The 26,287-nt window shown below is 43.5% G+C and overlaps 1 protein-coding gene across 3 annotated transcripts; it reads left to right on the forward strand.

The window, feature by feature from the left end:
• The first annotated feature begins 4,514 nt into the window (after window positions 1-4,514).
• Window positions 4,515-26,052, forward strand: LOC137286982 (uncharacterized). 3 transcript variants are annotated; one of them, XM_067819048.1, is made up of 8 exons: window positions 4,515-4,646; window positions 8,156-9,206; window positions 9,517-9,772; window positions 9,963-10,759; window positions 10,990-11,705; window positions 12,142-12,256; window positions 18,356-18,525; window positions 24,097-26,052. In XM_067819048.1, the coding sequence occupies exons 2-8, from the start codon at window positions 8,168-8,170 to the stop codon at window positions 25,492-25,494; spliced, it is 4,491 nt and encodes a 1,496-aa protein (XP_067675149.1). In that variant the 5' UTR covers window positions 4,515-4,646; window positions 8,156-8,167; the 3' UTR covers window positions 25,495-26,052. The 3 variants fall into 3 exon arrangements, with proteins under 3 accessions (XP_067675149.1, XP_067675151.1, XP_067675150.1); XM_067819050.1 differs by having other exon boundaries at window positions 9,526-9,772; XM_067819049.1 differs by lacking the exon at window positions 4,515-4,646 and adding an exon at window positions 4,757-5,041.
• The last annotated feature ends 235 nt before the right edge of the window (window positions 26,053-26,287 follow it).

Raw genomic sequence — 26,287 nt, forward strand, 5'->3', positions numbered from 1 at the left:
GCCACGTTGTGCTCTTGCTGCTTTCAGTAGGGCGGGCACGTGTCCTCTTTTTTGTTGGACAGAAGGAAGTACACGAGTGGATAATGTGACAATCTGATACAAATCTAGTTAACATTTCTCATTTCAACAATAGTTGTGTTTCCGCCTATATCTGTATCACTGAGAAGGAAATGTGCCAAATCTAGTTTACTCAAACTCACTCTTTTCTCATTTCTACAACAATAGTACTCATGTCTTCTCCTCATTAATTAGAGTAAAGCAGATTAGCGCAGTCTTTCTGCTGTTCACAGGTTCATCTTCTCCAAATTAGTCGACACTCCAGACGTAATAAGAGCAGCGTTGAGCATTGCCACACTCCACTGCTTTTTGACAGTCCAGGTGTGTATTCGATGAAATATTCCACAGTCAGGGTGTCAACCCATCACATGGCACTATGAAAGAAAACAAAACAATAGGTAGATTTCATGTGTATTTATTTGTGTATTCATTTTTACTCACAGTTATCAGTAGTCTTTTGTTGTGACAGTCCGTGCTTCCTAATTAATTACTTCTTAACTAATCCTAATTAAATAGCAAACAAGTGACACCTTCAGCTAAGTTACCCCTATTTAGCTTACCTCATACCTCAGTTCAGAGAGGTATTTACCCATACAAAGGATGTGAATATCGAGTAAAATACTGTAAACGGGAAGTTTTGCTTGTTGGGACCATTAAGTTATGTTGAGATACCTGAAAAATCGAGACATCAAGCTAAAAGAGCTTGAATAATGATAAATTATGAAGAAAACTGCCGGAATGAAGTTATCAGCGTTCTGTACAAAGGTAGGTGCGTGCGTGCGTGCGTGCGTGCGTGCGTGCGTGCGTGCGTGCGTGCGTGCGTGCGTGCGTGCGTGCGTGCGTGCGTGCGTGCGTGCGTGCGTGCGTGCGTGCGTGCGTGCGTGCGTGCGTGCGTGCGTGCGTGCGTGCGTGCGTGCGTGCGTGCGTGCGTGCGTGCGTGCGTGCGTGCGTGCGTGCGTGCGTGCGTGCGTGCGTGCGTGCGTGCGTGCGTGCGTGCGTGCGTGCGTGCGTGCGTGCGTGCGTGCGTGCGTGCGTGCGTGCGTGCGTGCTGGCAGCATGGAACTATGGGTAGGAGAGTGTGTCCATCTGGCTCTAAAGTGAAGTTTGTAGCTAAACAATCAAGTGACAACTACAGCCTTGGTCCTCATACAGACATTAACATCCCATCAAAACAATATGTCTTTAGTTAATGTTGGGGACTGGATGAAATCTCACAATTGATGATTGCTTCTTTTCCAACGATCAATCACTGAAAACAGTTAGTGCCATTTTTAAGATTTTAATATCCAGCTGGTCTTTTGCCAGCTGACTTATGCTGATAGGTATAACATGATGCAAATTGTTACTTTAAAGTGATGACTAATGTATCATGAATACAAACTTCAATAAGTATTCAAGAAATATTCAGTCATGTCTGTTCAGTTAGTCAAGTGAGTTTTGTAAGAAATAAGCATGTTTTCAGGCCTTGACAACATCAAAGATATGTTCCATAGGCAAGTGTTTTAAAGACTAAATGAGTAGCTCCAAAATCATTTGTGTTTGATTATGAAAAATTGTGACCGATTGCTTGGTCTTTCGTTCACTACACTGTTCTTCGATTATTTCAATTAATTGGAAAACTAGTACTTTTTGTCATACTTTTCTCAATGTCATCAAGTTGACTCGCATTAATCTATGTCAATACTTTACCATATGTTAGTGCATGCATAAGTGTGAGGCTTGGGACAAGAATGAAGACAGGAGTGAGTAAGTGAATGATATTAGTTTTACACAGCTTTAAACAATATTTCAGAAATATCATGGCAGTGGACACCAGAAATAGACTTTGCACACTGTACCATTGTGGGGAATGAAACTTTGGTCTTTGGTGTGACGAGTGAACGCTTTAACCACTAGCCATCACAATGAAGACATGAAAGTAATTTTTTAAGAATGTAGATGTGAAAAAGTGTGGAACAATGAAAGTTGAGAATGTTTAATTTGACCATTAATATATGTAACACTGTCATTTGGTACGAAATACCTGTAGAGAACTATGAAATGGAAAATGTGTTTATTTTGCTGTTACTTCTGTCTGTATCTTGTAACACATATCAACTCTACTATCATATTTATGTTTATTTTCAACATTATTTGGGGTTGTTTTTGTACTGGCTAGCAACCAGTTATCGCCATTTTTTAGTGTTTTTTTAACAGTTTACTCCATTGTTTCGAAACATATCTCAGTTTATCTTGATGACAAATTAGCTATTCACTGATGCTTCCTGCTTGTTTACAGTTGCTGATCAAAACAAAACGCGCTCTCATTGTGAATGTTAACAGGACAACCCCTGACATTTTGGGGTCTAGTCTTCCAAGGTGATTCATAATTGTAAACGTCGATAATGTAAAATACTTAATGATTTAACTCTTGTAGCCCTTCACTTTGTGATGGCAATATGTGAAATACTACAAAAGTACAAGTCAAGCTGTCTGTGCAAGCCCTTCAGCCAGGCGTTGGCAATAACTGGTATATGGCAATAATTGGTTGCTAGCCAATAGCCTAGAAAGATTCAGGAGAGTGACAAAGCAAATGTAAGCTAATGTTTTCACTGTTGATTGTTTCTGGTGGATAATCTCCTGCATCACTTTGAGCCATAATCATATATAATTACTCACATTTACTTTGAATTTAAAAACCCAAACTGGACTGTTACAGATCTTATGATTAAATTTCCTTAACTTTGATCCAGTTTTCACTAACACTAAATATGGACTAAAATTTTTCTGGAGCTTGTTAACAAGACCCTCTCTGACAAGACCACCTACCAAACCATCCAGAAAGACCCCACAGCCAAACTGGAACGACAGCACAAGAAAACCCTGAAAGACCTTCACCAAAGAAGAGAAATAAATAACACCTTCTTCAACCACATGAACCCCATCAACTCGCAAGCCACATATGCCAAAGCCACACTTAAGATCCACAAGAATCCACCTAAAGCCAGAATGCTAGTCTGTTCCAGTGGATCCATCTTTTATCATTAAACACTGCCCAGTTCCTTTCCCGACTCCTAGCTCCCTTAGGCAAAGAGGGCAAATCCTACATCAGTGACTCTTCAACATCTGTCAATCTATAAAAAGAATCCAACCACACAGGCACCATGATCAGCTATGACGTCATCGATCTCTTCACTAAAATCCCTCTACAAGAAACCCCAGACATCCTCCAATACAAGCTCCAGACCAGAACTGATGACATAGACACCTCACTCACCAAAGATAGCATCATCAGCCTTATCTCCAGCTGCTTTGACACCTCTTACTTCACCTTTAATGACAAAGTCTACAAATCTACAAACGACAATGTAGATGATCATTTAATGAAGTTACATAACAAAGCACACATAAAATCAATTTAATGACAGTAACTGTAAATAGATATTTCAACCCCACTTCCATCATTGGCCCACTTCCATCTGTGTGGTAGAGTGTCTGCCTACAAATTTGAAAGTTGCAGTTCCAATCTTGCACTTTGAGCTTAAATTTGAATGATATTTTTCAATTGATTTTATACACTCATATATTATTTGTATGTTGATGTTCATACAGAGTTAGAAAAAGTTGACTGCACAAAGTAAAACCTGGGAAGAGGTCTTTCTAGCGAAAAGTAAAACCTGTCCCTGCAAAAACAAAAACCTCGAACGCAGTTATTCTGGGAAAACAAGAGAAGATCTAATTTACCCTGAGAAGCACACATCTGTTTTATATGTATCGGAGAAAACATGCCTCCAAGGTTTTGGTAGACAAAGTAAAACCGGAGGCATTTTACACTGTCTACCAAACAGAGAAGTGTTTTCCCTAACATATATACCGTCAATGATGGGTAATGACAATGTAATAACCATAACTGAAGCACATGTAAAATCAGTTTAATGACAGTAACTATAAGTAGATAATTTAACCCCATCAACTTTGTTGGCCTAGCGTCTGTCTATGGATGTGAGATTTGTGGTTCCAATCCCTCTTTGGAAAACATTTGTATTGTGAGTATTATTTTGAATGGTATTTTTCAATTGATTTCAAACACTCATGTATCATTTGAATGTTGATGTTCATATAAAGTTAGCAAAACCTGGGAAGAGGTCTTTCTAGTGAAAAGTAAAGCCTGTCCCTCCAAAACAAAAACCTCAAATGCGGTTATTTTGGGAAAACGAGATGACCTAATATATATAGTGAGAAGGGCACTTTAGGTTCATATATGCCCTTCAAAGACTCTATCATGTTTTCACTGGTGCAGGTGGGACCTAATACCAAAATGAGGAAATCTACCATGGATAATCAGCATCCAGGAACAAAGTAACATCATGATTGCCACAAAAGTGTGCATATCTATGAGTTAACACGCAAAATCTAGACTTTGAACGTCCCGCGGAAATTCACCCCACAAACAAATCAGCCAATGAAATGTCCGGAGCATTACGCACGCGATTAGCATCACGACGACGAAGTGCACCTTCCGTTCGATGCTTACGCTGGCTGAAGCAAACGGCCCACGGGAAAATGCCGACATTAATATCCTGATCAACACCTGCTTTTAGCCTAATAAGGTATTTTGCTATTAATGTCGCCAAGGAACATTCTAAAACGCCCATCTTTCTTCAGAGTTACTCCCCCAATGTTTCCAAGCAATCTCTAGACTTGGAGGTCGTTTTGCAGTAAAACTGAGTTTTTAACCTCCACCGTGAAAGATCTTTAGAGCTCTTCAGTGCGAAACAGTCTTTCGCCAGCTGACTTATGCGACTAATAGTGCTTACTGAGCATTGTATTCTTCTCTTATCGTGCTGAATGTTTGACGTTGTTCGCTGTCCCTTCCAGTGCCTTTGAATGATGAAACGAAGTACAAATATGGCGGTCGCCGATGTTAATCATGACCTAAATTCAGTAAACATGGCAGAACTGTCAATTTCATCACAACAGTCGCCATTTAATTGGAGAACAACAGGTGTTAAATTACGTCTTCAAATCTTACACGATATATCATGCTCTTAGCACGGTTGAAACGTTTTATGGTTATTTGGTGTGTGTAGGTTACAATAAAATATTTTGCTATGTCACTGAGGCCATCTCACATCTGACCAGTTATCACCATCATTACACATCTCTGACGAGTTTCAACCATTATTATTCTCCGACTAGTAATCACTATTGTTTCTGTTAGTTGGAATTATATCTTTACATGTGTATGACCAAGTTTGATTGTATTATATAAATGAGAGCACTGCAAACCATGAATGACACAACTGTGAATACAGACCTTTCCTATCAACAAACTTAGACTGATGCACCTTTTTTAGCGGTATTTACAAAATTACGCTGCTGTTCATTATACCAGTGAAACAGAATGAATTATGATGCTTATAGGGATGCGATGGTATGAAAAATGAAATCACACATCCACTCACCCAAACAGGAATTGCAGTAGTAAGGAACACAGCGCTTCAGTCATCTTTCTGAATATTCAATCACAATGTGACAGATATTATAACAGAAAACTTGAAAGGATAGCAATAAAACATTGAAACTGGACTATTTATGTTTTAACTAATAACTAACATAAAGAGTTACACCATTACTTACATTCCTCATTGAAACGCTGAACTATTCGTTCCTGTTGTTACTTCGACTTGACTACTCACTATGATACAGTAGTCATTAGTAATAACCTGCATTAACCCATCAATTTGTGAATGAAAAAGAAATGGTATTTATTCAACTTTTAGACAACTACTGCTATTCTAACTGAACCTATAATATTTTACTGGTAGATGTTATGTAAGCTTGCATTGAATAAAATTTGATTGATGTATTTGCTGACTAGAGAATTCTATACGAAAAATACAGTCAGTCTGTAATGCAACTGAGTTAAGCAACAGAGCTAAATGCTCTGAAGAGAAGAAGAATGGTCATTTTGCTCTGTTATGCAAGTCAGTTGCATGCCAAAGTACAGACTAATACAGTGCCTTGAGTAACTCATTAACTGTATATCAAATATTTATAGTGATTTAATTTTCATATTTCCAGGAGATTATTAAATAAAGCTTTGAAATCCTTTTGAATTTATGGGTAAAGAAATTATCTATATGCTATAATTTCATGTGTAAATGAAAAAGGAAATGCTGGATGTAAAGTAGAGGCTGGATCCATGAAACTGAAATAAAACAGAAACTGAAATAAAACAGAAACTGAAATAAAACAGAAACAAAAGACAAGATTCATTATAATCTTAAACCTTTTAAGGAACTGACTTAATAAGCAATGAAGAAAAAGTTACACAATGTAATGAACAGGTTTATGTTTTACGGCATGTTTTAGTGCAAGATGTTTGTTGTACTGCTTCCGCAATGCATAGCATGGTACCACAGACTTGGCATTTGGTTCTCTTGCCTTTTGTATCTAACTCAAAATTAGCCCAACTTAGCCCGTGTCGTCCATTTTTGTACTTGGTTGTCATTACAAAGTTCTCTCCCTTTCCAGTCACTCTATTCCTTGAAATAATACTCAGTTCCAGCTGTACCCGACCCGGATTCAAGTACCCGAAAGTCCCTGTCCCAGATACTTAATTATTCACATATTACAACATATTGGTTATCGCCAATAGCTGGCTGTAGGGCTTGTGTCAACAGTTTGACTTGTTCTTCGGTAGTATTTCACACATTGACACATCACAAAAGTGATAGGCTACAAGAGTTAAAATCACTGTAAGTATTTCGCATTGTAGACATGACATGTATGAATCCCTTGGAAAACTAGACCCAAACACGTTGGGGGGATATCATGTGTGTTGACATGAAATTTCATAAATAGTGAGAATTGAATGTAACCTACTTTTCATTCTTGGTTTTATGGACTTGACAGATACCATGGAGGCAACACTGACAAAATAGAACGGTCAATTTTCACCTTTGTTTCTACGTTTTTCTTAGAGAAACCAAACATTACCAAATTTCCAAACAGCTACTCAAAAAGTCACCTTTGATAAGGTCAAGCACGTGATGACATCTCCATATTCCCGTCATCTTACATATAAACATCATACATGCGTGCGTGCATGCGTGCGAGCGAGCATCTTACATATAAACATCGTGCGTGCGTGTGAGCGAGCGAGTGTGTGTGTGTGAGTGAGTGTGAGAGAATATAAAGAAAATGTTAGCATAAATCAACATTCACAATGAGAGTGAGTTTTGTTCTTTTAAATTTGGTTTTTATAAACAAATTCCAATTATGAAATTTCTTCGGATGTCCAGGTTGGAAACCAGTTTTATTACCAAATTGATTTTGGTGAAGAAACATGATCGGCAAGTGTAAACCAACAGAAAACGTCAGTGAATAGCATCAAGATCAATTCTATTTCATTATGATTAGAAACTCTGGAGCAAATTCTTAAAAACACCACTAAAAATGGTGATAACTGGTTGCTAACCAGTAACAGTCACCATTTCAGAATTTCTCATGCTGTTTGTGAAGTAATGCATATTTATAAGCCTTAAATGATTGATTGTGTGACTAGTTGAGTGTTTCTTTTGCTTTCGACGTATACTGTGATAGGGAATGAAACAATTAAGGACTTGTAAATTTGAACTTGCTATGCTATAGATCATGTAAGCGGTGTTCCTCCTCCATCCCAAATAATATGTATGAATTAAAGAAATATGCTAAAATTATTAACAGTAACATACAAAACACTTACAAGGGAAGTCACAAAAATAACTGCAAGCCCCAAAATTAATTACAATTTGTATGGTGGAACCATGTTGTATGCGAAAAGTCTCAATCATGGTAATGTTACTAAGCATGTATGGAGGAGACAGAAAAAAACTCTCGTTACTTACCATGAAGAATTTTCATTTGTTGTCCTTGATTGTTATCAGATACCATTTAATACCAACAAGTGTAATTGACCGAAACTCCATAAGTTTGATACTGATGTATTTTTCGCCAGCCACTACCAGTTACGTCCATCAACTGAATTATTAAACTGGCTCCACTGATAAGTTTGTTATTTACAAACCAAAGTGCAGTTATTTTAGTTTCTAATTGGCTGTAGTATTTGTTGCAGTTACAGATCCTCATGCCTTCAACAAGGAGCAGTTCACCACGAGTTGTGGATGATAATAAACAAACTTTAGCTCGGGCTGGCAATTCAGACAGACGTGCAAACGCCCAAAAGAGGAAAATAGACACCACAAAATCCATAAGATGCAGGGTCCCATTATTAACTGAAAAAACTCATCCCAAACATGACAAAGAAAAGAAAAAGCCAGAGGGTGAATCCTCTGAAGAACCTGTAGTGAAGAGAAGTCGAGGTCGCTCAAGAAGGCAGGAGTCTCCTGCTATCACTGCAAAGATCCAAGATGAAAAGGCAGAAAGAAATAATGCTGCAGGAAATAACAGGGCTGAGAAGCAGGAAGATCTTGTTGAGAAGACAGCTGAGGAACACATGGACCTGATTGAGGTGGAGAAAAAGGTCGAGAAGCATAAGGGCCTGACTGATGTGGAGAAGAAGGTTGAGAAGCACAAGGATCTGATTGAGGGGGCGAAGAAGGTCGAGAAGGATAAGGGTCTGATTGAGGAGAAGAAGAAGGTCGAGAAGGAAAAGGGTCTCATTGAGGTGGAGAAGAAGGTCGAGAAGGATAAGGGTCTCATTGAGGTGAAGAGGTTGAAGAAAGATGGCTCTCCTATACAGATGGATACAAAGAAGAGTCCGGGTAAGTTGTGTACAGAGGAGTCAGGCCAGGATGAGGCAAGGAATATTTCTGATTCTCATGCAATAGAAACCAAGTCACCTGTCACAAGGAAAAGAGACAGAAAAACAACAGTTGCTAAACTGCCTGCACCAGCTGAGGCGGTCTCAAGTGAGACTATATCACATATGGGCACTTCTGCATCTGAAAAGTCATCCAAGCGGCAGAAGACTGACAAGCTGGAGGAATCTAAAGCAAGCACGATTTCCACAGCGATTCATCATGATGTCAGAACTTCTGGGGAGGGTAACTCTTCTGGTATGTTGTCGCCTAGAAGAAGTGGACGAGGTATGGTGCCCAATTCTCGCTTCAAGGACATGCATCTCTTCTCAACGGGGAAGAAGCGCCAGACTTCTAGTAAAAAGGGTTTGTATATCAGTAGTTTTGCCGGAGATTTTCTTTGTTGTGCAAAGTTTAATGGGATACTCTTGAATGACAGTGTCCTAAATAATGAACCGATCTGAAACCCTGTCACATACTAAAATACTTGTGTTCTTTTATTTTCATATCAGTTTGACCTAATATCTGCACATGCAAGACAAGAACATGTACATGTGCTACATGTAGTAATTGGCAGCCATGCAAATAGTCATCTATCATCATCATTGTTGTAGTTAAGCATATTAAGTACTTTCATCATTTTGGGGTTTTTATTTGTTTTGGGTTTTTTTTGCAGATACTTCAGCTGACACAGGTAAACAGAAAAGTAAAACTAACAGCAATAAAACAGCTGAGCAGGACTTGCTCACACGAAAGAGGGGCCAGTCAGGAGATGTCAAGTTGAATATGGGCACTGATGAAGATATACCTGAACCAAAGTTTAAGGAGAAGCCAAAGTTAAAGACAATCTCTAGTGGAGCTACTATGACCATGGCCCAAGTCAAGGTCCAGTTGCAGACAGAGTCCAAACCGAGGACTATAGATAAATTTAGGTGTGTTATGTTTTATTTCAGTGTCCAAGAACTGAGTACTACTCCTCTACTGATGGTTAAAGAGCATCACTTAAATGATTTTTGGGAGCTGTTACAGGGTCTGTGGCAGGGGAATCTTGAGTTTCATTTTTTGACTGATTCAATTCTTCTCCCCTTCCTCATTAATTTTTATCATTATTGCGTATTCCAGCATTAAAGAAGTACCAGAAGGGCTAGAAGTGACTGGTAGAGACGGTATCCCTGTGGTAGTATCAGCTGAGAACATAGTGCGGGTGCCTTTTCCTGACAAGCCTGCAAAGACAGACGCTGTAGATACTTCAAGCATTCCTGTAGTTGAGCCAAAGATGAACTCACCACAGCCCATCATAATAAGATCAACTTTAACAATGGCACCAGACAGTGGACAAGACGAGTCAGTCATACAGACCACCACTACAGGATCAACTGTATTAGAGGCAGCAGAAAATGGCCAAACCAAGTCAGTCACACAGCCCACAACAGGATCAATTACATTAGAGGCTTTCGACAGTGGGCAGGCCTGTTCAGTTGTACAATCCATCACTACAGGATCAGCTGTATTAGAGGCATCAGATAGTGGGCAAACCAAGTCAGTCACACAATATACTACTGAACCTGAAGCAATAAAAGAGTTTGCAGATAGCAAACTTAAGCAGGAATGTAGCAATCGGACAAATTTGAGTAAGAATGATGAGTTGTCTCCCCTGACTGTTTCTGATGTATGTGTGACAGAGGAGGTGATTGAGACGGATGTGATCTCTACAAATGCTGAACTACCTCCTCTATCACCCAACCAGAGTAGAAGAGAAGGTACTGACATGATGGCTACAGTCACGTCTCTGGAACAGCATCAGGCAGATGGAGCGGGGGCAAGCCTAGGACATGACAATGATGCCAGTATGCATGACCAGTCACCAGACATCGCCACATCACAGGACTCTGCCACCACTCCTGATAGTGCTCAGTCAGGTAGTGACCTGTTCAGTTACATAACATTGGCCTGAATAAGAAGCATAAAAGTTTGAGGTTAGGTTTATGCCTAGAGGAAATAGTTTCAGCATGTTCAGACAGACCTCACATAGTTTCCTCTGTTTTCATTTTGTTATCACATGTTTGACCTAGGGACTGATACTCCACAGTAGTGGTACTAACTGTTTTTCATTCCAAATTTGTGTAAAGAGATGTGTTGTCTGCTGCAGGTGTTGACCAGCATCTGGACAGCAGCAATGACAAGATCATAGCAAGTGAAGTGACCACAAGCAACAAGTCTGCCGAGATGGCAGTCAAGAACAAAAGGCTTCCCACCCAGTTCCTCAAGGATGCTTCCTCCTTGACACCAGCCAAACCTGGATACATCATCTCCTCAGCCAGGAAGAGCTCCTCTGTGGTGAAGATAGTCACCCTCTCTTCCATGTTGGAGGGTAACAGCAGCAAAGCTGTGGTGAAGGATGAGAGGGAATCGGGAACATTCAAAAAGCTCACTGATTCAGATAAATTGCAGTCTTTGCCAAGTGAACCATCTCCTGTCCTGGACACAGTGTCACGACCCACTGGAGTGGATATGATTCTTGAAGGCAGTAAGACTGTTGATGCAGCAGACATGGCATGTTCTGATTCTGAAGACACACACGACTCGCAGACCGATGATTCCAAGTTCTCCTCAGCTTCAACCCAGACACCAATAGACAGAGATGGAAAGAAGACCATAATACCGACTGTTTACAAGCCATTGCCTGCGCCCACCGTTAGGACTATTTCAGTCAACCTGGGCAAGCGTGAGCTGCAGGAGGGTGAGGTGGGATATGAGAGCCCAGGGCCAGGGGGCAGACCCAAGAGTGAGGAGTACATTCTCGTGGAACTGCCAGAGGGTGCCACTATACAACAGAGATATGTTAAAAGTCGTACCAAGATTGACGTATGTACATAAAATAGATTGGAGTGAGTGAGTGAGTGAGTGAGTTTTGTTTCATCCCGGACTCAGCAATATTCCAGCAATATGATGGCAGTCTGTAAATAATCAAGTCTGCACTGGATAATCCAGTGATCAACACAGTGATCACCAATCTATTCAATTGATAACAATAATATGTGACAACCAAGTCAGCAAGCCTGACCACCAAATCCCATTAATGGTCTCTTACGACAAGCATAGGTTACTGAAGGCCAGTATTCTAACGCGGACCTTCACGGGTTGACTGAATGAGAAGATTGTTCAGTTATTACAGTTTTGAAGAATGATGTTGACAGTATGTAAACAGTTTCATATGCTATTTTTTCAAGTTGGTAAGTTGGACTTTATCGGGTTTAAATCAGACTATATTTTGTTGTCTATGATTGATGTACTGTTTCAGGACTCCATGTTCCTGTCCAGTGAGGCTATGTCCCAGGGAGTGTATCACTGCACCTTGTGTAACTACAAGACCAGCAAGAAACCTAACTGGTACAAGCACAAGAAGAAACACCTTGGTAGGTCCACTTAAGATACAGGGACACACATAAGAATTCTTTTTCAGAAGAAGTCCTCCTTGGGGTACATATATAGCATTAAAATGTCCATTTAAAATGCCTACGACAGTTGTAACAATATTGAATAAATATTTTACAAAACAAAAAACTCGTTTTTGTCTTGTGAGACCACCCCTACAGGGCCCCTACCCGGGCCTCTCAACAGCCAAGAGCAGGTAACTCTCACCGTATACCTCATACCTCACTTTTCATGCTGTCGTCATAGAAGACAGTCGTCCATTCAGCAGCTCTCATATTTAGAGGAAGCTTACGAGTTGATGAGAGATGAGTGAGAAAGCTACAAAAACCGTATGTATGGTTCCTTTTTAACGCACAGACGCTATTAGGAATTCATATTTCACTCTTTTTCATTCATGAAATGTAACTTTCTGTGGTGACCGTGGTCTTCAGCCATGTGGCTGACAAGATGGCGGTCGGCACGTAGGTGGTGGTTATTTTTTCCTGCCTATTTTTAGGTGTGGTTGTAAATACAAACAGGATATTTGTATGTTTTTTACCCTTCTTTTCTATGGGAAGAAAGAAGAAAAAAAAACATATATGCTATTGTATGTTTACATAAATAGCTTTATTATTTAACAGTTAAATATCGCCAGTGCATAGTATTGTTTCTGTTAAATACTCATGTGTTTGTTGGATTAACGGGCCTTGCTATTAGTCATAGCGCGGTTCTGTTTTTTCCAGTTCAAGGGGTGTGCTACTTCCCCCACGGGATAGGCATCTTGTGTGCCTGCGTTGCCTGGCAGAGGAGGCTCACGACGAGCAAGGATGCACAATGTGTCAAGACTTTTCCCCCAGGGCTAAAAAATCCAGACATGCAGACTTGATCTTTTACAGATCTTTGATCCAGGCTCAGGAGCCGCCATCAAAAAAAGACCAAAACAAGGGTGCGTCTTCGTCTTCAGTCTGGGGGGGTGGCTTCTACCTCCGCAGTACCTCCTACTGAACCCTCGCAGCCTTTAACATTCAATTTATTTGGTTTCCTCCAGGAGATCGTCCTGAGTGGGGGTGTGTCTTCCTTTTCGCTCGGCGCTTCATTGAGGCAGGTGCGGGAACGCATAGCTTCCGTCCTGCCTCAGGTCGTTTTTACTTCGGCGACACCTGACCCTGAGGAGTTCCGTCTACCGGGTGAGGCTTTTGCCCCAGCCAAGGTGGCGGATTCTCGGCTGCGCATCCTCCCTTCTCTATTGTCAGAGGTTATTACCCCTCTTCTAACAGGCGCGCGGTCACGCTTTGATTTACCGTAGCTAGACCGGTGTTACCTCATGGGTGATCTTAACCTGTATAACCCTCCAGTGGTCGACGACTGTATCTATGCGTTGGTCGCCCTTGGGGGTTCGTCGGGCAGCTCTTTAGCTTCGGCTAAACAAGGGCGGCGCCTGTCTCCATTTACTTCTAACGTTACGGTTTGAGGAGCAGTACCGTAATGCAGCTCAATGCCTTAAAGTCACAATACACGCCACATATACCTCAGTATTGCAGCGTCAGCTTCTGGATGGCGGTGGTGTCGAGGAGGAGTGTGCCTCTCCTACACTCGCACAGCAGCTTACGGAGGTGCAGTCTCATCTGGCACGGGACTTGATCAGGTCCTCGGCGTGCCAGATGATGTCAGCAGTTATGGGCCTCCGTAGGCTATGGCTGTCCGTGGCACGGTATTCACCGGCCAATCAACAAACGCTCCTGTCACTGCCCTTCCAGATGGTATCTACTCTCTTCCCGGGAGCGGCATCGTTGGTCCGGGAGGCCGGGGAGGCTGTATCTACCTTCAAGGAATCTAAGCCCTTGTTAGAACAGCCTCACACTTCTCATGCACGGCCCCCGGCGCTTACCTCCGCTTATCCTTTGGCTCCGGCCAAGGACTCTGCTAAGTGGGCACAGCCCTTGCAGGTGCGTAAGGGTAAGGGGCAAGGGCAAGGCTGCGGCGCCCCAGCAGCCTTTTCTGAGGAAGGGGAAGTCGGCCTCCGGAGCCCTTGCAAGTGAACCCGAATCAAGCAGTCGGAGCCTGCCAAACCTTCCTGTGGGTGGCCGCCTTTCCCACTTCCTGTCGGACTCGGAAAAGGTAACCCCCAACCCATGGGTCCTATCCACACTCAGGGATGGCCACTTACCACAGCGGAAGATAGACCCGCCTCCCTTTTCCGGGATCCATCGCACTCCTGTGCCAGTAGTTCCAGAGAAAGCCAAGGTTCTCCGCGCCGAAGTCCAGTCTTTACTGGACAAGGCGGCCATCGAGGTGATTCCGGGGGGGTCAGGAACAAGAGGGATTTTACTCCACTTATTTCCTGGTCACCAAAAAGGACGGAGGGTTGAGGCCGATTCTCAATCTAGAACGTCTGAACACTATGCTGCAGGTACCGTCATTCAAGATGGAGACACTACGGTCTGTGATCTCATCTGTAGAAAGAGGCGACTGGCTTACGTCCATCGACCTCAAGGACATGTACCTGCATCCCGAGTTCAGGAAGTACCTGTGGTTTTCCTTCGATGGGGTATGCTATCAGTTTCGGGTGCTTCCCTTCGGCATCGCTACGGCTCCGAGGGTATTCACCAAGCTTATGTTAATCCCAAGTGGCCAGGTCACAGGGTAGGTGTTGTCACCCGTACCTGGACGATTGGCTTATACGAGCACTTGCCGCTCACTTGAGTCGAGACGCCACATTCTCCATCATGTGTATTCTCACCAGGTTGGGCTGGATTATCAACCTCAAGAAGTCAGACCTAGTTCCCACACAGGATCTGATCTTCTTAGGCGCACGGTTCGACACAGTGAGAGGCCTTGTCTCCCTGTCGCCGGATCGGATCTCCAAAGTTCAGAGAGTTGTTCTGCAATTCCTCGAGTTCCCCTCGGCTTCGACTCGGGTTTGGCTCCAGTTGCTAGGCAACATGGCAGCGACGGTGGACGTTGTTTGGAGGGCGCAGTTGAGGATGCGACCCATTCAGTATGCTTTGGCGCGGATGTGGTCCCACGGCCGGAGTTACGAGATGATTCTCCTCACTCCGGAGTGGCTATTTCCTCATTTACGGTGGTGGACAGTGGTAGGGAATCTATCCAGGGGGTTACCCCTGGACACTCCCTCACCAACACTCTCGATTCAGACGGACGCTTCCCTCACAGGGTGGGGGGCGTACTGGGCGCTCAATCAGTTTCGAGTCTCTGGTTACAGCACGAAACGCGCCTGCACAATGTGCTCGAATTGAGAGATGTCCGGCTAGTGTTCCAACACTTTCGGGAGACGGTTCGAGACTGTGTGGTGCGTCTAGAAATGGACAACCAGACAGCAATGACCTATATCCTGAAACAGGGCGGTACGGTTTCTCTGTCCCTCCTAGAAGAGGCGTGGCACTTTCTACAGTGGTGCGACCGGTTCAATGTTCGGGTGGGTCCCATGTATCCCCCGGGGTGGACAATGTTCGAGCAGACGCGCTCTCTCGACATGTTCTAGCTCCACACGAGTGGATGTTGCATCGGGAGATATTCGGGATTATCTCCCTGTTGTTCGGGTCGTTCCAGGTGGATCTGTTTGCCTCTTTGGGGACGAACCAGATTCCGGTTTGATTCCCAGGACGCTTTCCAGCTCGATTGGACGGACAGGGTATTGTGGGCGTTCCCACCTCTACCGCTGATTCCCAGGGTCCTCTCGCAGCTTGCCACCCAACCAGCTCGACTGTTAGTGCTTCTTGCTCTTCTTTGGTCGTCTCAAAGCTGGTTTCCGGTAATGATAAGGTTTCTGGCATTGCACCCTGTCCTGTTACATTTTCGACCGGACTTACTATCCCAGAACGGATTCAGTGGGTGACCTGGCCACTGTCAGGATTCGCCTCCGAATTTCTGCACCAGTTGCAGACACAATTCTGGCTTCGCAGAGGGATTCGACAAACGTTCAATATGAGGATAGATGGGCCTGTTATGCACACTGGTGTGTCGACAGGGGGATTCTTGATCCCTTTTCTTCAACTTTAGTTGAAGTACTGGAATTTTTACAGTCCCGGTTAGAGTCAGGCCTAGCCGCCTCTACTATCCGGGGCTATTCCACGGCCATTTCGGCGTTCCATATTCCTGTTGACTGTGCTCTCTTGGGGCAGCACCCTCTTGTACAGCGTTTTTTAGCGGGTGTGGATAGGATCCGTCCGACTGTCCAGCGGATTAGTCCCTCGTGGGACTTGTCAGTCGTTCTTGACTGGTTGTCCAGTCCTCTTTTTCACGAGCTATCGTCTCTTTCTCTGCAGCTGTTAACGTGGAAGGCGGCCTTTCTTGTGGCGGTAACGTCCGGCAGGCGGGTGGGTGACGTGCATGCAATGTCAGCAGATCCTGCCCTGACCATCTTTCACAAAGACAAGGTCAGTATTAGACTGCCGGAATCTTACCGTCCTAAGATCGCAGGCGCTTTTCATGTTACAGCGCCTATCGAGCTCCCTAAGCTCATGCAGCCTCCCTCGCCTGGTACCTGTCTTCGACGTGCTCACGTCTTAGATGTCCATAAGACCCTCAGGGCTTATATCAAAGGAACGGCTGGTATCCAAAAAGATAACCAGTTGTTTTGTTGTTATGGTGGGGAGAAAGCTGGTCTGCCAGCGAACAAGCAAACCATATCTAGGTGGCTTGTCTCTGCCATTTGTATGGCGTACACTCATAAAGGGATAACTAGTCCTAATGGGTTAAAGGCTCAATCTGTTAGGGCAGTGGCTACGTCACAGTCTTATGCTACGGCTGTGCCCATTGAGGAGATCTGCTCTGCGGCTATTTGGAGCCGACCGAGCACATTTATTCGTCATTACCAGCTGGACAAACATTCACGTGAACGTGCTCGGTTTGGCCATGCAGTTCTCACCAGTGGACAGAGTCGTGATTCCCCTAGCTGAATGAGCTTATGAGATCTCGATTTAGTTTACATGAAATGTTCCTGGTGATGGGTTTTCATGAAACCATTCTGTTTTATTGATGACGGGTACCCTCTGGTGGTGGTTTTTAAGAAAAAAATATATATATAAAAAGGGTGAACTACCTATAGACGTTTTTTTCACTTTAGCGTCGACATACGCTCTTATTCACCTTTGCACTGTTATTCCCGGCACTACTTCGCTGGTTTGGGGGAATATTGACAGTGTATGACATGAGGTGTGGTCATATGTCCATCACCGCTATCGACTCACATTCGTTGGGAGTCTGGTTTATGGTATATATGTACCCCAAGGAGGACTTCTTCTGAAAAAGAATTATACAAACCTGTAGAGGTGATGAATTCTTTGAAGAATGTCCTCCTTGGGGTACGGCCACCCACCTCCCCATGTTCTGTCTGACAAGCTCAGCATGAAAAGTGAGGTATGAGGTATATGGCGAGAGTTACCTGCTCTTGGCTGTTGAGAGGCCCGAGTAGGGGCACTGTAGGGAACGTGTAGGGGTGGTCTGACAAGACGAAAACAAGTTTTTTGTTTTGTAAAATGTTTATTCAATATTGTTACAACTATCATAGGCATTTTAAATGGACATTTTAATGCTTTATATGTACCCCAAGGAGGACATTCTTCAAAGAATTCATAACCTCTACAGGTGTGTATAAATTTTACTGAATAATAAGATGAAACATGACAACCGAATTGCAGTGAGTAGTCTGGTGGTGTATCTGTGTGAAATATACATAGAATATTGCAAGTTACTCTTTGAAAAACAATTGATGAACAACAATTATGCAATTAAATTATTAGATACGCAAAAAATTTAAAACATGCATGCATTAAGTATTTATAAAAATCGCTAGCGTAATGAAAAAGACATCGGTTGCTATGAAAGTATAGGAGTAGTGTTTTACTGTCAGTATAGGTGAGTGACTTGTTATGAAATCATTTCCTTTATATTTAAGTTGGTTCTGATTAGGTATGACATAAGCAGTACATATCTGCTTAGTAAACTTATTCTACGACATACTTAGCTGAGTAAAATCACTGAAATACCCACTCCAAATGCATTACAGATGGTACAGTAGTAACCACATGGACTAAACCTTGTCTGGAGCTCACAATGTAGCTGTTTGTATTGTTCTGCAGGTCTGAGAGAGTATGCCTGCACCCAGTGTGAGTACCGGGCAGCGACTAGCAGCAACTTGAAGCGCCACATGGCCATACATGAAGATGTCAGGGCCTTCTCTTGCCACAAGTGTAGCCTCACCTTTAGACAGAAGATTCACCTAGAAAGACATATCAAGTATAAACATGAGGTACTCTGCAATTTGCCTGTGTTTCCACTGGTCTGTATACACAATAATCAGGACTTGCCAGGAGCACACCAACATCAATTATTCGGGTGTTTTGTTGAACACGATGAACCCCAATTTACCTCTGGCTGTTGAATTTTCTTGTCTGTTGTAAGTCAGGCTTAGACTGTAGACTATTGACTCAAAATATATACTTTTTACTTACCTTACCATAGGTCTATAGCATATTACCTCAAGCTTTGCTTACTAGGAGATCTGACAGAGTTGAATTTCTATTCAATCTTGAATGGCTACCTCGAATTCGACGACTGTAATGATACGGAAGTATCTGGATCTCCCCACTGCGAATGCATGCAGACACCACAAGAACTTCACTTTTACTTGAGTTGGTACCTTTTTTCATCTAATAAAGTTTGATTAACCGCGCTTTTGCACTGATTCCTTTTACAGGTTTGTAGAACTTCGTAGATATGTGTTTCAGACCCCAAAGTGGTGTCTTTTGGTATTTACAGGTTTTGTTTTATTTATTATTTTCTCAGTTTCCATGGAAATGGTTCAGTCTTAGTCTCAAAATGAAGACGGTTTCCAGAGCAGAACTCAAAAACCGTTCAATATTCTTCTGCAAAACTTGGTAGATATACCAGTCTGAAGCTGCAATGGTGCCTTTTGCTATTTACAGGTTGTTTTGATTTCTTAGTTTCTCGGTTTCCATGGAAACAATTCAGACTTTGTCTCAAAAGTGAGAGATGTGTTTCGTTTCTGTAGCAGAGCTCAAAAACTTCTTAATATCTGTCAGTGTAACTTGGTAGATACGTGTGGCAGGCCCCAAAGTGGTGCCTTTTGGTATTTACAGGTTCTTGTAATTTATTATTTTCTCAGTTTCCATGGAAACGGTTCGGACTTCGTCTCAAAATAGAGGGATGGGCTTCATTTCCAGAGCAGAACTCAAAAACCGTTCAATATTTTTCAGCAAAACTTGGTAGATATGTGTGGCAGGCCCCAAAGTGGTGCCTTTTGGTATTTACAGGTTTTTTTATTGATTATTTTCTCAGTTTCCATGGAAACGGTTCGGACTTAGTCTCAAAATGGAGGGATGGGCTTCGTTTCTGGAGCAGAACTTAAAAACCATTCAATATTTTTCTCCAAACTTGGTAGATATATCAGTCAAAAGCTGAAGAGGTGCCTTTTGCTATGTACAGGATTTTCTGATTTATTATTTTATCGGTTTCCATGGAAACGTTTCGGACTTAGTCTCAAAAGTGAGAGGTGTGTTCTGTTTCCGGAGCAGAACTCAAAAACTTTTTAATATCTGTCAGTGTAACTTGGTAGATATGTGTGGCAGACCCCAAAGTGGTGCCTTTCGCTATTTACAGGTTTTTATGATTTATTATTTTCTCGGTTCCATGACTTCGTTTCCGGAGCACAACTCAAAAACCATTTCATATCTTTCAAAAGATCTTGGCAGATATACAAGACAGAGCTTGAAATGGTGACTTTTTCTGATTAGAGATATATGGCATTTATATTTTTCATGAATTCAATGGAAACAATTCAGACTTGGTCTAAAAACACAATAAGTAACTGTCGGATGTTTTGTCCTTTCAAATATTTGGCGGCCAGGGGGATATGTCATATTTAATGACTCTTGTTTGTCACATGTTGCTGTATCTAGTGTATTTTTGCTGTCCTTATCAGAGGGGCAGCCATTTCACTTATCATTTGCAAAGCAGCTGCAGCACGTGGAGCAGTCCATTACTTGGTAAAGGATGTTCTTCATTTATCCTTATTGTCGCGTTTATATTTCATTTTGTTACAGTAGTTGTGTATGACATGACACTTGTGCGTGGTGTGTAAAGGCCTGAAGTCTAGTAAAGATCCTCACCCCTTGTGTCCGGATTGTGCTACGATGTCGTGCACCCTTGAGCAGCCTTGTGCGGTGTGTACAGGTTTGAAAAGTGCAGAGTTTAAAGTTTTCCTGGCTGTGGTTAAGAAGAAGAAAACTCAGAAGTTACACAAGATATCCTGTTCGCCTGCGTCTTCATCAGGATCCAGGTTTTCGTCGCCTTGTACACCAGAGTTACAGCCTGCGCTTGAGGTGCCTAGGGCAGCGTCTGATGCTTCGTCGACAGTGGAGCCGACGCTAATGCAGACACTGACACCGTTGCCGATATCGATGCCGACGCCAATGCCAACGCCAACTGCCCAGACTGGGGTCAAGACCAGGAGCCCACGTGCACCCGAAGGTACAACAGATTTTATGATCGTTGCTAGTACCTACCCTTTCGATGACATCAGGCGCATCTCAGGAACTGGCGGCGCCTACTACTAGTGCTCCACTGTTGGTCCCGGACTTTGCAGCGATGCCGAGAGAGGAGCGCATCCATTTACCGGTGCCAGCTCATAAAACTGTGAAATTGTGACTTTGCTGGTTACAGATATAAAAAAGTTACAGTCTATAAAAGCAAGGAGTAAGTGTGAGATTATTTGTCCTTTCAAACGTGGGGCCGGTGGGATATGTCATCTTCTGATGACTCTTGTTTCATGGTTTTACGCAATTATATGTACATGCCTGTAGCTTGCATTTATCCACTTACCCATGTTATTTAGCTGGGTTAAATGTATTTTTGCTTGGTTTTGGCAATTGATTATCACCCGTGCATCTTGCTTGTGGTGTGTTTACTCGTGTATATTTTTTTCTATACATCAGTTACCATTAGGTTGGTTCTGATTGTTACAGTTCCGTCCCTGCACTTCCTGTGGTAATACCCTACCACCTCAGGACCCACATCAGATATGTCTAAGGTGTCTAGCGGAAGAGCACCACGATGATCAGGCCTGCGAGAAATGCAAGGCTTTTTCGCCACAAACTATCAAGAGCCGTGTGGCCGACTACATGTTTTACAACAACTTGTTACAGACTGGGGGGGATATTTGGGCACAGGACCCGCCCTCCAAAAATGTCAAGGGGAAGAGTAAGAAGAGCTCTAGCTCTTCTTCGGAAGGTCCAGGGAGTAAGCAGGCTAAGTCGGGGGATGTACCCTCCTCTTTCCCTCTCCCCTCTACCTCTAAAATCCCTTCCCCTGCACCACTCACATTATCTGATATAATATCTCTTTTACAGCAGCAGATGTCGTCTGTCCGGTCCTTGATCACGGACGCGATGTCCGATCTCCAGCAGGAGATCGGCATCCACCCCTCTGATCTTGGCGGTCCGGGGTCGTCTATGGGAGGCACCCATAGTTGCTGTCCCTGAGGGAGTGTCTGATCCGAGCTCAGGCTCCGGTGATGGCCTCCTCGCTGGTTTGGCGAGTTCTGCACCGGGCTCCGGCCTGGTCCATCAGGTCTCGTACAGTTGGTCACTGGCAACCTCACTGGTGGTCCTTGAGCACCGGCTTTGCCGCCTGCCTCGGTTCCGCTCAGTGCACTGGGGGTCCCTGCTTCGGCAGCCGGCGGGTTCCTTGTGTGTACCTTCGGAGGTATCCCTCGGTACAGGGGATTCCTTTGTGGATATGCACATCGAGTTGGCCTTGGATGAGGATGGCGGTCCGGAGCAGTCAGGGGAAGTTCATAGCTTCTCGCTCAGATCATCCCTGCAGCAAGTGCGCGAACATATCACTGTAGTTTTGCCGCATGTGGTCGTCCCTTCGGACGTCTTCCTGGGGAAGCTTCTGTCGCATAGCCACTAGCGGTTCGATCTCCCGGGGCTCAACCGCCGCTACTCGATGGGGGAGGATGCGCTGTTTGACCCTCCTGTTGTCAACGAGTGCGTTTATGCCTCGACCGCGCTTGAAGGGTCGACTGGCCACAGTCAGGCGTGAGCTGGTCAGGGCTGCCGCTTGCCACCTTTCACCTAATCGAACCAGGTGTTTCTCTCAGTTTACCGCTCCTTTGAGGAGCAATATCAGAACGCCGTGCAGCAACTTAAGGTTACGGTGCACTCAGCTTACCTCTCTGTCCTGCAGAGGCAGCTGGTGTCACAGCAGGACGGGGACGAGGATATTTCCTCATCCACGTTAGAGCAGCAGCTTACAGAGGTGCATTCACATCTGGCACGAGCCTCAATGCGTGTGCCGTGATGGGCCTTCATAAGTTATGGCTGCGTGTCGCCAGGTATTTCCGGCTAATACACAGACAGTATCCCAATGGATTGTATCGGCAATCTGCATGGCCTCTATACATAAGGGCTTATCTCAGTGAGAGCAGTGGCCACGTCAAAAGCGTATGCCGCTGCTCTGCCCATTGAGGAGATCTGCTCAGAGGCTATTTGGAGCTGTCTGAGCACGTTCATCCAGCATTACCAACTGGACAGACACTCATGAGATCGTGCTCGGTTCAGTCAGTCAGTTCTCCACAGTGGACAGAGTAGCGCTGCTCAAGCTGATTAAGCTTTGTTGACTATATCTGTTTGCACTTGGTGGTGGGCTACTATCCGTTCCCATTTGACTGGTGGTGGTATTTGGTGATGTTTTTTTAGTACCACCTTCCCTTGGCTTGATGCCTTACTTTCCTATCCATTTCCCCACTTAGCCTGCTAATGTGGTATGGACAGGTTTCAGTTTGGCGAGTTTCCCCTATGCTCAGGTCTCCAAACTTTGATTTGGGTGTGCAGGGTTTGTTCTTTGGGGTTTCCCAGTTTCTAGCCAATGGGCATAATAGCTTTGACAAGGGGTCCTCAGTTTTGTCATGCCCGACACCCACCCCCTGATTGACATCAGCGATCAGGTGACAAGGTAGGTGCCTTTTCTATTTCCGTGTGGTTGTAGATTCACACTTTGATCGAATGAACTGTGCTGTCAGACAGAATACCACTCCCTATTGGTTATCTTTGGGACCGAACCAGGAAGTAAAAGTGAAGTTCTCATGGTGTCTGGGCGCATGCGCAGTGGGGAGATCCAGATACTTCCGTATCATTACAGTCGTCGAATTTGAGGTAGCCATTCAACTTCAAGATTGAATAGAAATTCAACTCTGTCAGATCTCCTAGTAAGCAAAGCTTGTGGTAATATGCTACAGACTGGTGGTAAGATAAGTATTTAAATATCTGAAATATTTAGATTTTAACACTTTCTTTATCACATCAGACCCGTGAAGGTCCCGGGGTAGAATAGGCCTTCAGCAACCCATGCTTGCCATAAAAGGCGACTCAGCTTGTCGCAAGAGGCGACTAACGGGATTGGGTGGTCAGGCTTGCTGATTTGGTTGACGCATGTCATCGGTTCCCAATTGTGCAGATCGATGCTCATGTTGTTGATCACTGGATTGTCTGGTCCAGACTCGATTATTTACAGACCGCCGCCATATAGCTGGAATATTGCTGAGTGCGGCGTAAAACTAAACTCACTCACTCACTCTTTATCACATCAAGACCCTTCATCTAGATTTTATGGATAGTTGGTTAGCACAGTAAGTATGTTTGTGTGCTTATCATACTTACACATCAGTTGGTAAATGTCTTATGGTTACACTCAGCTAGCACAGTAAACATGTTTGTGTGTTTATCGCAGTTATACATCAGTTGGTAAATGTCTTATGATCCAAGCTGTGATTTGTACCTGTGTGTAATTTGTACTTCAGGAGAAGCAGATCAAGTGTCCCTTCTGCGACTACATGTGTGCTAATGAGAATCCCGACCTGAAGGTCCACATCAAACGGAAACACTTGCCAGGAGACTCGCCAGATGGCACAATAAATACCTTTACCTGTGAAGAGTGTAATTTGGTGACTGTCAGCAAACGGGATCTCAAGCAACATATGAAGTTCCACCGGAATGGTCCCGAGCTGAAACTGTTCTGTGAACATTGTAGTTTTGTTACTGACTGTGAGAGTCGGTTACGTAGACACGGGCTCATTCACACAAAAGAGAAACCCTTTCAGTGTGGGCTTTGTTCATATCGAGGGTCACAGAAGGAACATGTACTACGCCATATGCGCTCACAGCATAATATAGATGTGCTACGAAGACGACGTAAGCCTGTTTCAAATGAAAATCCTCCTGTTGAGGGTAGTCAGGTTGCTATGAAAGATATATCCAAGCTTATAGATCGAACAGATTACAGTACTAAGGATAAAATATTTGCCTGTAAACACTGCACAATGAAATTTTCAAAGTTGATCAACTTGTATAAGCATTTGCATACTCAGCACCGAAACATTATGCCGTCTGAGCGTGAAGATGAATTTTCATGTGTTGTTTGTGATTTCCATACAAACACTAAGAAGAACTTGCTTGTTCACATGCGTAAACATAACATGATGGACCACACCCCTCCCTCCCACCTGTACTCATGTGTGTTGTGTCGATACACCAACCCGAAACGCCGGAACCTTTTCCAGCACATGCGCAAGAAGCACCATATTGAGATAGTGATGAAAGACGATGGATCAACCAGCTGTTTTGTCACTGATACATCCAATATCAGGGAAGATGTGGACCATAATGTTCTTACTGTTGGGGATGTTGTCACAGCAACAACTGCAGAGACTGACTCACAAGATGATCCAAATGGTGTCCAAGGTGTTATATCTTTGGAGGATTTGGCCACCATAGTGACCCCTGAACCAAACCAAGAAGGCAACCTGATCATTGATGCCGGCCAGCTTCACAACATCTCCCTCAACTCCCTTGTCCAGCAACATGAAGCGGCTGAGGCCATCGAGGGACTCCAGGCCCTGGCAGGACAGATCAACCTGGCAGACAGTGTCATTGAGGAGGTGCAGGTCATGGATGACCCAGGCCTCGACCCAATCACCATGGAGACAACGGTGGAGACCAGTAAGGATGCTGAGGAGAAGTCAAGCATCCAACTGTCAGCAGAACAGTTACTGCATCTGAGTAGTGGGGACTTTGTGGAGATAAATGGTGAGATGTACAAGGTGGAGATCACAGCAGAGGACAGTGCTACAGCTACAACCACCACCCTCAGGGCCATGGCGGAGGAGACAGAGAACTCTCATTGTCAAGAACCATCATAGGAAATTATGATCCATCAACATACTAAATCCCACTAAAACTTCACCATCAGGATGTGAACAGTCAATTTAATGTCTCCTGACTGTAGACAAGTGTAAATGTATCATTTGATTAAAGGGAGTTTTAAATCATCTACACTTGTCCCAAGTCTTCAACATCTTGTCTGGCATATGCCCACTTTTGAGACTGGGAATGGGAAAAACTATTTATATGACATTTGCTAGGTCTTCACCTTTACAATGTTTGTTATTAACCATAATATGATATTATCCAGTCAAGAATGGAGCAGGGTCTTGCCATTGTCCTGTGTGCTGGGTTACCAGAGGTGGTAGCCTTGATAAATTCTACAGACTACATTTCCCATTGGTCAGTGTGAAGTCAGCTTGTTTTGTATAATTGTATAGTGAATTCATGTAAACAATATGTTGTATGGGTTTGTTCAATGTACCAGTTGCATATTAATATCACTACTGTAAATATGCCATTATTGTACAAAGAGCAAAGCTTGAGTTGAAGATGAAGGAAGCATGAATGATTCCATATTAAACCACTTGTTTCTCGAACAGTCATTGTTAGTTTTTGAAACATACCGTGTTTGTTGTGTACAGATCAAGAAACTGTTGGTACCCTCAGATGTTGAAGAATAATTATGCAGGTCCCTGTTTGGCTTGGTGTTTTTCCAACGACTCTTTTTATACCTCTTGGTAATTTTCACACACATGGTCAAGGTTAGTAGTATGAACTGGTTCTGCATGTGAGGTAAAGTGAAAAAGTGTACTAAAAAGTAATACTTTT

The sequence above is a fragment of the Haliotis asinina genome, chromosome 6 (genome assembly GCF_037392515.1).
Source record: "Haliotis asinina isolate JCU_RB_2024 chromosome 6, JCU_Hal_asi_v2, whole genome shotgun sequence".
Classification (NCBI taxonomy): Eukaryota; Metazoa; Mollusca; class Gastropoda; order Lepetellida; family Haliotidae; genus Haliotis; species Haliotis asinina.